The 11,835-nt window shown below is 31.9% G+C and overlaps 2 protein-coding genes across 2 annotated transcripts; one reads left to right on the top strand and one right to left on the bottom strand.

Annotated features, from left to right (window-relative positions):
- Positions 1-780: 780 nt before the first annotated feature.
- LOC129760937 (dynein light chain roadblock-type 2-like) lies at positions 781-3,168 on the top strand. The gene is made up of 3 exons (XM_055758619.1): positions 781-946; positions 1,059-1,137; positions 2,717-3,168. The coding sequence occupies exons 1-3, from the start codon at positions 944-946 to the stop codon at positions 2,926-2,928; spliced, it is 294 nt and encodes a 97-aa protein (XP_055614594.1). The 5' UTR covers positions 781-943; the 3' UTR covers positions 2,929-3,168.
- LOC129760936 (AP-1 complex subunit gamma-1-like) lies at positions 3,064-4,546 on the bottom strand. The gene is made up of 3 exons (XM_055758618.1): positions 4,263-4,546; positions 3,774-4,199; positions 3,064-3,706 (listed from the first exon to the last, which is right to left on the bottom strand). Exons 1-3 carry the CDS (start codon positions 4,419-4,421, stop codon positions 3,485-3,487), a joined length of 807 nt encoding a protein of 268 aa, XP_055614593.1. The 5' UTR covers positions 4,422-4,546; the 3' UTR covers positions 3,064-3,484.
- Positions 4,547-11,835: the final 7,289 nt, after the last annotated feature.

Here is an 11,835-nt window from a genome sequence, read left to right as displayed (position 1 = left end):
ACAAAAATGACAAAAATGACAAAAATGACAAAAATGACAAAAATGACAAAAATGACAAAAATGACAAAAATGACAAAAATGAAAAAAATTACAAAAATGAAAAAAATGACAAAAATGACAAAAATGACAAAAATGACAAAAATGACAAAAATGACAAAAATGACAAAAATGACAAAAATGACAAAAATGACAAAAATGACAAAAATGACAAAAATGACAAAAATGACTAAAATGCTAAATACAAAAGTCAGAAATCAGTGCAAAAACTTAAAACAGCTTAAATACATCATAAGAACATCAAAATTTGTAATTAAATAAAACGCACAGAAAATCTAATCATCCATAAAAATTAATAAAACTGAGTTTTGTACCAGATTGAGACATCGAGAGTCGTTTGGTACGTGTCGTGTCAATTCAAAATTAATGTTGCGAATACGAGACTCTCTTTTCTCACTGGAATCTGTTTGACATTGAAGATTTCATCTTTTCGAAAGATTGATTACGCTTTCACTCAAGAATTTTGTAAGCAATCAAAATACTTTTAAAGATGGAAAGGGAATTATTTAGGGATCACTTCCGAGAACGATTTCAATTGCCTTCTCTATTTTCCACAACATTTTATAAACAGCTTTATTATAAATTAATCGACTACCCATTGCTTACATTCAGTCCTCGCGTTTTCTGCACTCATCAATAAGTATTCTTTCCTAAGCGTGTACAATGCGTTACGCGACAGGCATAACGTCTGCATGCATCGTCAAGGTAACGCCCTCGCGCATCGATTTGACGTTTGGCACAACAACAAGAGATTTCCATTTTTCTGGGTCGGGAAAAATCGGTTTCAGCAGCTGGAAAATCGAATTTCCTGGATTTAGTTCGGTTCTAATAGTAGCCAAAAAGTTAATTATCTTAAAACAATCTAAAGACGTGGTAGCGCTCAAAGATGGTAAGTAAAAACAGCAGGAAAACAAATCAGTAAATGTTGCATTTCCTTTCTGGAGTTTGGACGATGAGCTCATCAACAATCATGTTTATTCATTCATTTTCTCCGTTTTTAGTCCCAAGAAGTCGAGGAAACCCTAAAACGGATCCAATCCCACAAGGGCGTCGTCGGAACCATCGTGGTCAACAATGAAGGTGAGTCGATGGGGTTTTCGAGAAAGAAAAATATATGGGAATATGTACCTTGTATGTTCGATTTCCGGTTTTTGGGTCAACCCTAGTAACCGCATCAAGATATTCCGTTAGATCGATATTGTTCAGAAAATTTATCGGGTTTAGAATGTTCGTAAGAATTTCGGATGATTTGGAATTCAGGTGGCTACAACCTAAATATTAGAATGTTGAATCTGATTTTGATTTTGAGATCGGAACTCTTAATTTGAATCTGAAATGGAATTCTAAATCTAAATTTAAATTCTGGATCTGAATTCTGCTAAATTCTGCTTTTAATCTTGAATCTAAATATTGAGTTCTGAATTTATAAGTAAGCAAAAAGTTCTGAATCTGGATACCCAATCAAATATTTAAAATTTAATTCTGAATCTGAATCCTTAATTTGAATTCTAAATTTGAATCTCGAATCTGACTTCTGAATCTGAATTCTGAATCTGAATTCTGAATCTAAATTCTGAATCTGAATTAGGAATCTGAATTCTGAATCTGAATTCTGAATCTGAATTCTGAATCTGAATTCTGAATCTGAATTCTGAATCTGAATTCTGAATGTGAATTCTGAATGTGAATTCTGAATCTGAATTCTGAATCTGAATTCTGAATCTGAATTCTGAATCTGAATTCTGAATCTGAATTCTGAATCTGAATTCTGAATCTGAATTCTGAATCTGAATTCTGAATCTGAATTCTGGATCTGAATTCTGAATCTGAATTCTGAATCTGAATTCCGAATCTAAATTCTGAATCTGAATTCTGAATCTTAATTCTGAATCTGAACTCTGAATCTGATTTCTGAATCTGAATTCTGAATCTTAATTTGAATCTGAAATCTGAAGCTGAATTTTGAATTTGAATTTTGAATTTAAATTCTGAATATAAATCTGAATTTTCTATCAAATTTAAATTTTGAATTTTTTTTATAAACTACCCATTCAATAACTAAGTGGAATTATATTTCTCAATTAGGATCACGCAACTGAACATGTTTGAAGCCGATATTTGGTCGAAATTATTGATTTTTTCTTCAAATTTTTACTTCATTTTAAATGACATTGCCAATTTCTCCAAAACATTATTGTTCAATAAGAGATTACAAAAGTTCTTAGAATTCCCAAATCTGTAAAAACAACCGCAATATCCCTAAAACTACTTTAAACAAAAATGATTATTTATATTATTTTTATTTTTATTAAAGAAATTTTACCATTCCAATGGCATTCGTGCCTGTTGTTTTTAATATGTTTTATTATTCGTTACTGAAATATGTACAACCAAATAATTAAGTGTTGTTTTAAATTCTGATTTTCAAAATTTTCATGATTTTCAAAACAATAAAAAATTATCAAATTTTCCGGGTCGACGAAATGATCAAAATTAAATAAATTGTCAAAATTGTGTTAAATGTCAATTCAGAAAATTGTTTTAATTTCAGAGAGAATTTTCTTATTTTTGATTCTGATTTCTGATGTAGAACTATAGATTGGGATGTATAACTTGAAACTTTTAGAAGAACAGTTTAATATTTTTTTTTTTACTACAGGCATTCCAGTAAAAAGTACCCTAGACAACACGACTACGGTCCAGTACGCCGGTCTGATGAGCCAGCTATCGGACAAAGCCCGGAGCGTGGTTCGTGATCTGGATCCATCGAACGATCTCACCTTCCTGAGGGTTCGCTCGAAGAAGCACGAGATTATGGTGGCCCCAGATAAGGACTTCCTGCTGATTGTGATCCAAAATCCCACGGATTGAGCGAGATTAAGTCGTTTAGCTTCTTCGTTCATTACAACTAGCAGCGCACCCAACCAAGTCGAGAGTTTTCTTTCCTGTGTGTGAAGAAGTAAAACAACCAGGCGAGGACCAGAAATGAAGCGAACATGCGGGACGTGACAGTTTGAATTGGTATTTATTTAAATTATCTATATGCACTTGTGTAATTTCAGTTTAAAACTCTAAAATAAAACATTCTATATTTTCTTCTTTTCGATAAAATCTTATCAACAATAATAATGATTAGAAACAAGTTTGATTGAGCCGAAGTTTCAGTTTTGCGTATTATTTTTATTATTCAGAGCGTTCGCTAGACGTACCCGAAATCACTTGTTGCTGTAGCAGTCGTTAGTTTGTGGTTGTAGTTTGATTTAGTAGATCTAGAAAGGATTGTGTGGAAAATTGTGCCCTGCTTTTCGTGCTGTCCTGTTCCTGCTGCTGCTGAAGCTGAGGCTATGGTGACGATCATCGCGATGCCCGTTGAGCAATGGTAATCGGCCAGGGTTTTGCGCTTTCTGGGCGGCGGAAACTCCCCCATTCATAGGAACAGATCCGGGGGAAAATCGTTGACCTCGGCCTGTTCCATCATCGAGTAGTTGCCGGTTTCGTACGAGAAGCGAACCTTCATCCGGAGCGAGGCCCCAGGTGGTTGTCCCGCCGTTCGGTATACGTTGATATCCTGCACTACAGATTCCCCTGGCAGCATGACGGTGCTAGAGGGTTCCAACATTTGGATGGTAAACGATTTAGGAACAGCCACCTGTTGGAAGTTGAAAAAAAATGTATCATTGAACCCAGAAAAAGAAGATTCAACCACCCAATATCACCTGGAACATGTACTTCTCCAGCATATTAAGCGAGTTGTTAGTCGTTTTAACCGTCACCACGGCATGGTCCTGTTCACGTTTCAAAATGAACCGTATGTCAATATTGTCCCTGCTGTAAACCGATATGGTGGTTGCGGAATATTCCTGTGATCCAACTGGAACCGAAGGCTGGACATAGTTATTGTTTAAGCCGTTAAATACTGCATCACTTGACGATGGATTCACAAACAGTCCTGAATCTTGATTATTATTATTTGATAAACCCAACAGATCGAGGATGTCCCTGTTTGGCGACAATACATTTGAGGGAGTTCCAATCTCAAGCGGTGTTGACTGTTGCAGAGGACTAGGTATAGCTGCTGTTTCCGACGTTGATGAACTGCTTACGAAGGAATCTCCCAACAAGTCCAGTAATATGTCTTGATTCTGAAAATTGATCATAAAATTCAATGGATATGATCATGACACAAAAAAAACACATTAACAAACCGATGGCTCCTTGCTGGGGGACGTTCCCTGGCCTGGACTTGTTTCTGCCGATGACTCCCCCGAAGAAGGCGAAGAAGATGAAGTAGCGGTTGTCGTCGTCAGTGCAAAGTCGGAGTTGTACTCGGAGGTGGATATGTCGGTGATCTTGAGCGTTGGCATCTTCTCCAGGATGGCTGCCCGCAGATGCTGATGGCTGGTGAACAGTTGGTTGAACTCCACGGCCCGCTGCTGCAGATCTATGTTCAGGTGGACCCGGAACGAGTTGATGATGTTCTGGATGTTGCTGCAAGTAGGGAAAGGAATTTAGAATTCAGTTGTGACGTCTGGCGTAAAGTCATATGAAACATTCTTTTTTCATACATTAATAGTTATTTAACGATTTACATTTCGAATTAAAAAAAAAACTCGGAAAAAGACTAAATTGTTGTCAAAATACGAAAAATTCCAAAATTGTTATTTCTAGGACTAATTCTAGCTGGTAAGTTCTTTGTCCCAGCTATCCAAAAGTTGCCAGGAAAATATTTAACTCTATCCGAAGGTAGGATTGCTAAGTTAGTATCATCGATAATTTTTTTTTGTTTACAAAAAAGGATCGCAGTGAAACTTCATGTTTCTTTGAAGAGATCTGAATTCTACTTAAGACTAAAGCGTACATCTTGCAAGGATATAATAGCTAGCATCTTACTAATGCTAACACCACCAGCTCACAGAAATAGTACCTACTTGTATGCCGTGACCGAGACTCGATCTCATGACCACTGGCTTAGAAAACTTGAACGCTATTCTCTAGGCCATGGTCAGCGGATTAGTTCTTTCTAGTTTAGTTTCCCATCATGACCATTTTGTTAATTAACCAAAAAAAAAAACTGTCTTTTGCGAAGTTTCAGTTCAACCGGACTTGATGACAAAATTTTGGACTCTAAAAATAGACTTTCTGGGACAAATGACAAATATGACAAACTGGTAAAAAGTAAATGACAAAAATGGCCAACATAACAAAAATGACAACAATGACAACATTTTATTTTTAATTTTGTGATTTTTCATAAAGGTTTTTTTTTTATTTTTATAATTCTTGTAAATCGTATAATTTTTGAAATTTTTGTTATTTTGGTAGTTTTTTGTAATTTTCGTTTAAATTTAGTAATTTTTGTATGTAATTTTTTTTAAATTTGGTTTTTTTTGTCAGTTTTGCAAATTTTATCTTATTTGTATTTCATTTTTTTGGAATTTTGGAACATATTTTTTTGGAATTTTGGTTATTTTTGTAGTTTTTGTATTCTTCTTGGCATTTGAAATTTTCTAATTTCTTTAATTTTTGTATTTTTTAATATTTTTTTTAAATTTTGAAATTGTTATTTAGCCATTTTTCAAATTCTTGTATTTTTTGTAATTTCTGTCGATTCTGTAAGTTTGTTAATTTTTGTTATTTTTTTAAATATAAAAGTCTAGTAATTCAAATGTTAGTAATTTTTTAAATTTTTGATTTGATTGTCTGTTTTGAATTTTTTTGTAATTCTTGTAAATTTTGTAATTTGTATCAATTCTGTAAATTTGTCATTTCTGTCATTTTTGTTATTTGTTATTTGTAATTTATTAAATTTCTGTAACTAAAATGTTAGAAGTTTTTTTTATCATTGAATTTTTTGTTTGTTTTGTAATTTTAGTCATTTTTTAATTTGAGTCATTTTTTGTCATTTACGCATTTTGGTAATTTTTGTTATTTTTTTCCTTTTAATTAGTTTTATAATATTTTTAATTTTTTTCTTTTTATTCTTTTTTCAGCTTTGTCAGTTTTGTCTTTTTTGGGCATTTTGGTTGTTGTGTCATTTTTGTAACTTTTGTCTTTATTGTTTTGTAATTGAGTTTGTTCTAATTTAATCATTTTGATCATTTTTGTCATCTTTTAATTTTTGTCATTTTTGTATGGGAGTTTGGGGTATTTTAGACCACTTTTTTTTTGCTCTAGAACTTTTTGATTATATAAGGTCAAATGAAAAGAAAAATGGTATGGTTTCATACCCTTCTAAAGTAACATTAGGTAATAATATTTATTTTTCTACTGTTCAAACCTAAAAAATGTATTTCATTTTTATTTTTATTTTCGTATGTTTTCTACATTTTTTGTAATTTGTTTTAAACTTTTTGTTTATTTTGTCATAAATACTTTTTGTGATTTTTGAAGCTTCCTGTTAATTCATTTTTTTATTGCAATTTAGTCATTTTCGTATTTTTTTATATTTTTTTAAAATTTACAATTTAATTTTAATTACATAATTATTTTTAAATTTTTGTAATTTTTTTCTATTTGTTGTACTGCCCTTACTCGCAAAACAGTCCCATATCGAAAAACGAGCAAGCGAGAAAAACAGCTTTATCTGTTTTGGAATACATTTTTGAATTGTTATCACAACTTCCAGCATAAACAAAAATCGTTTGATGGAATATATTCTTAGGTGTCATAATAAATCGTAGGACTTGAAATTTTCAAAATTGGGCTATTGGTAAGGTCGGGAACACCGTTTTACTTGTTATGGGATGCAGTTATCAAAATTGGAAACAAACCTTTGGGAAAAATCACAAAGGAAACTTCTGTCGAGCACTTATACAAAGATATTTCACTTTTAAACTTCAAATTTCCAAATTAAACGATAATTGAATTAAATTTTTGGCAGAGAGAAAGAAAAACGCGTTCGTCGCCCAAAAGTCATGGCTTACTCCTTATTATATATTTTTCCGAAAAAAATTGAAAAAGTTCGAATCAAACATTGTTCCATCAGCTGCTTCAACCTAATGCCCAAGTTACAAATCATGCCAAATTTCATTCTACTCGGAATGCTGACGACTGTTCCATTAGGCGGAGATTGGACCTCTGGATTAACCGTAGTTAACAATTATCGGTTCTCTAGAAAAGTATAAAAGCTCCTTCCATGTTTTTTCGATGTCACATGTTGAACTTTCCTGAAATACTCTGTTATTTTGATTTCAGGATTTTAATTTCCTAAAATATACCAATTTGGCTAAAACCCTTATTGACTAGTCTAGGACAAAAGGCTAGAAATCCTATCAAATGGTAAAATTTGAAGGAAAAGTTAAAGAGGAATAGTGCGAGGACCTAGGCAATTGAATGAAGCCATTTTTTTGTTGTTGAAATTTTATAAAGCAATGTTAAAAAATTTAACCCCTTAATTTATGCAGCATCATTGCCCATCTTTCGATTTTAATTGTTGTTCGACCTAAACACATTAAGGACCGCGATGTCGTTTATTTTGGACCACGTAGAAATCTGAACCAAGAAACACTGAAATTCAGCATTGTACATCTCAGAATTCACTGAACCAAAAGTTATAAATTTAGTATAACTGAAATGTTCAATTATGTAGAGTTCCATGATTAATTTTATATCATTTGAGTTTGTTCCAAACTACCTTAGCAATTGATAAATTAGCATATGTAAATAAATATTTTGAAAGTGTTTTGTATCCTTTATGATCAAGAAAACTCGTTAAATCCATCAAAATAGAGACTGATCAATGTTACCCCAAAGCACTAAATTCTAAACAGAGACGAAATAGATTTTCAAATCAAATTTAAAGCAATCTAATAAATTTCTGCAACCGTTTTTAACGTTCATATCATGACTTTTTCTAACACATTTTCAAATATTTCTGAATAAAACTGACTTTTGCAAAAGTTTCAGTTCAGTCGGACTCGATAAAAATTTTTGAACTCTTAAAAAAGTCTTTCTTGGATGATGACAAAAATTGCAAATACATTAACCTAACAAAAATCACAACAATAACAAAATTTTATTTTGAATTTTTCTTAACTTTTTTAAAAAAATTTTATGAATTTCATAATTTTTGTAAATGATTTTTTTGTTATTTGTTTAATTTTTTGAGTTTCTGTAATTTTTGTATTTCTTTCAATTTTGTAATTTTTGAAATTTTGGATAAATGTATCGATATTTTTTTTTTGTCTTTATTGGAGAGGAATAAATTTTGTCATTTCGTAATTTTTGGTAATTTTTGACATTTTTGTAACTTTAGTATTTAGAGCATTTTTGAAATGTTTGTACTTAATGTCCTTTTTGTAATTTTTGTCAGTTTTGTTATTTTGCTGTTTTTATCAGTTTTAATCTTTTTGTTGTTTTTGTTATTATTGTATGTTTTGTCATTTTGGTGATTTTTGTAATTTTTGTCATTATTGTTGTTTTTGTATTTTTTGTAGTTTTTGTAATTAAGTCAGTTTTTGTAATTTTTGTCATTATTATCATTTCTTTCGATTCTCGCATATATGTCATTTTTCAAACTTTAGTATTTTTTTCCTAATTTCCCCTATTGTTATTTTTGTAATTTTTGTTAAATTTTGTCCTTTTAGTAATGCTTGTGATTTTCGCATTCTGGTCATTTTGGTCATTTTAATTAGTTTATTTTTTCATTTTTTAAATCTTTGTATTACTTTTTTTTTGGTATTTTTTTCCTTTTTAATTTGGTCATTTCTCTCATTTTTTTTTTCATTTCATTGTATTTTTGTCACTTTTGTAATCCTTGTAATTTTTTCAAATTTGTTTAAGTTTTGATAGTTTTTTCATGGTTGTCATTTTTGTCTTGTTTTTGTAATTTTAATAGTTATTGTCATTTAAGCTCGTAGTAATTTTTTGTATTTTTGTAGGGAAGTTTGGGGATTTTGATCACTCTTTTCTATACTCCATAACTTCTTGATTATATAAGATCAATTATGAAAAGATAAATGGTACGCTTTTCTATTTTTTGTTTGTTTAGATTATAGTCGTTTTAACATCTTTATGTCATTTGCGACTTTTATCAAAGATGCAGTTGGCGGACAGTCATTGAAAAACTTTTCCGGTTCAACTGTGATCGATGTTGACTCTTGGGCTCGAACGGACATCGCCTCAGGAAGCAACTGACTTGCCAACTGAGCTATATCAAAAACGAAATAAGAATAGTACCACTATGTGTTTTGCTTGTTAAAATATGAATGATTGAAAATGACCAAAATTATCTTCTACAATTTGTTATGAATTATTTAACGGATGAATAAAGCATAAGTTTACTTTTTTGGACGTACTAATTGGCGTTGAAGACCAAAAATACGAAAAAAAAATGTGCGAAATAAGAATAGTACCGCTTGTGTTTTTCAACAAAAACAAGATTATTTCAAAAAAAATTTCTGTGTAAAAGTGAATAATAAAGCTTGAACATTTGAATAGATAACTTTAAGGAGTTTTCTAGAATTAGAAAGGTTTTCAAAGGTTTTAAAAGGGGGTTTTGAGCTGTATTTCTCAACCAAACTACTTACTTTCTTCATTAAAATGACGTGAAATGATGAAACAAACATTCTGGGTTTAGTTTGAATCAGAAAAATACAGGTTGGTATTACTATTTCGCACTCTTTTTTCATATTTTTGGTCCTCAACGCCAATTGCTACGCCCAAAAAATCGAATCGAATCGAAAATAAACCGATCTTATCGATTTTTTTAAATTATTGTCATTTTTAGTCTTTTTGTTGTTTTTGTTATTATCGTATTTTTTGTAATTGTCATTTTTCGTAATTTTTGCCATTATTTTCATTTCTTACGATTTCTTCATATTTGTCTTTTTTTCAAACTACAGTATTTTTTTTCATGTTTCCACTATTATTATTTTTGTCAATTTAGTAATGTTTGTCATTTTCGCATTCTGGTCATTTTGGTCAGTTTTTATTAGTTTAATTTTTTTCAGTTTTTTAATTTGTTTATAACTTTTCTTTTGTATTTTTTTTTCCTTGTTTGTTTTCATGCTCGAGAATCAACCAGAAACATCGAAAATTTGAGCTTTGAAGATCGATCGATAGATCGATCAATCCTAGATGTTTGCCCTCGAAAATAGTTTATTTATCCAAATGTTAACTTCGAGTGTTTCTGTTAAATTTGTTATTCAATTTTATTTTTTTTTAGATTATTCAATTCTATTCTATTTTTATTTATTTAAAGAGGATTTTAACCTTCGTGGTCATTCACCTCTATTTTTTAGATTAGTCGTCGCCACTTGAATGAGTCAAGTCAATTGGGGTTTCCTGATATCCTCTGAAATCCCTTCTTATTCGTGGAACCAGGTGAAAGTCATATGAAACAAATTTGTCAAAATTTTGAGCGCCACATAAAATCCTTTTTATGTAGCCTGGTAACCCTAAAATCAATTAACCATCTCGATAGACAAAATTACACCTGTGACAAACATTGCCTTCGACTTTCGTCGCCAGAACGTCAATAGATGGCTCGTTTCTTCTCGTCCCGCTTCCGCTTCCTCTTTTCCTAAGTTATCACCAGGCCGCACGTTGCTAAATGAATAATGAGTCCGATGATGGCCCCAGAACGACACGCTGCTGTGGTTGGGCTAGCTCACTTGTCCCAATCCTGCTCTCTTGGGCTGGCCTGACTTTGGTCCTCCTAATAATCAAACACGCCAAACGTGCCCGGGATCGTAAATGGGCAAACACGAAGCAGAAACCATCATCATCTATCTCTATGGAGCCCTGTCCTGTCCCGTGTGAAGTGAAATCTGTTCGCACGATTTCGTGAGTGTGTGTTTTACGATCAGCTGAATCAGAGCTTCGTCACTTGGTGTGAAATTCCGGTTCCTAAAGGATATTCCCCAGCTGGTTCATGTTCGGGATGTCGCTTGGCTTCAGCGAAACTCAAGCCAGTAAAAAATAATCAAAATTTATTCAAATACAATATTTTTTATTAAGTTTCTGAGTTCCACATTTTTTTTTTTAATTTTACCTGTTATATGAATATAACATCCGAAATCCTGAACATCACTGTTCCAAGTGATTTTATCAGAACGGAAATGGTGGTTAATGTCGGTGCTACTCTTTTTTCATTCTTCTCTAGGCTATACAAACAAAGAATCTCGTGATAACGATGAATGAGCTACATACAACAACCCACTATCATGGGTGTCTGTCTACCGAACCCACCTATCTTCAAAAAAAAAAACAATGAGGTTGTGTTTTGACTCGAGGAAAAATGTACAACATTTGTAGCCGGATTTATTGTTTTTCATTTTTCATTCTGGCTTCTTTTTTGCGTTTGTTCGTTTATGTACCAAACTTACGTGCTTTTTTATCAGTTCCTTCGAGTGACAACGTTTTGTCAACATTTTCAATTGAATCGCTGCGGTGTCAAGCCGTTAATTTCATGCACCATTTATCGCAACAATGCAATTAATTTTAACTTATTCAAATGGGGCTTTAAGCGAAGCGCAGAAAACCTGGTACACAGTTTACTTAATAAAAAACTTATTTGTCACCATAAATTAAATTCTTACAGTAAAATTCCATTTCACATGAAGAGCCTTTATTAATCCAGCACTTCCAGGACTCCAATTTTTGCAATGATTTTATTTCAGAGCGGGGTCATTTTTGAATTTCTCAAACCCTGGGGTCTAAAATGCTTCGTTTTGGTTCAAAGCTTATCCATTGTTTTTTCAAAATTTTTTAAGTAACGTTTACATGAGCAAATTTGAACTTTAAGGTCTGTTTGGGGAAATTGAATATTTTGTACTT

The sequence above is a fragment of the Uranotaenia lowii genome, unplaced genomic scaffold (assembly GCF_029784155.1).
Source record: "Uranotaenia lowii strain MFRU-FL unplaced genomic scaffold, ASM2978415v1 HiC_scaffold_859, whole genome shotgun sequence".
In the NCBI taxonomy this organism is placed as follows: domain Eukaryota; kingdom Metazoa; phylum Arthropoda; class Insecta; order Diptera; family Culicidae; genus Uranotaenia; species Uranotaenia lowii.
The sequence above is the reverse complement of the archived record's forward strand: the minus strand, read 5'-3'. Positions and strand labels throughout refer to the sequence as shown.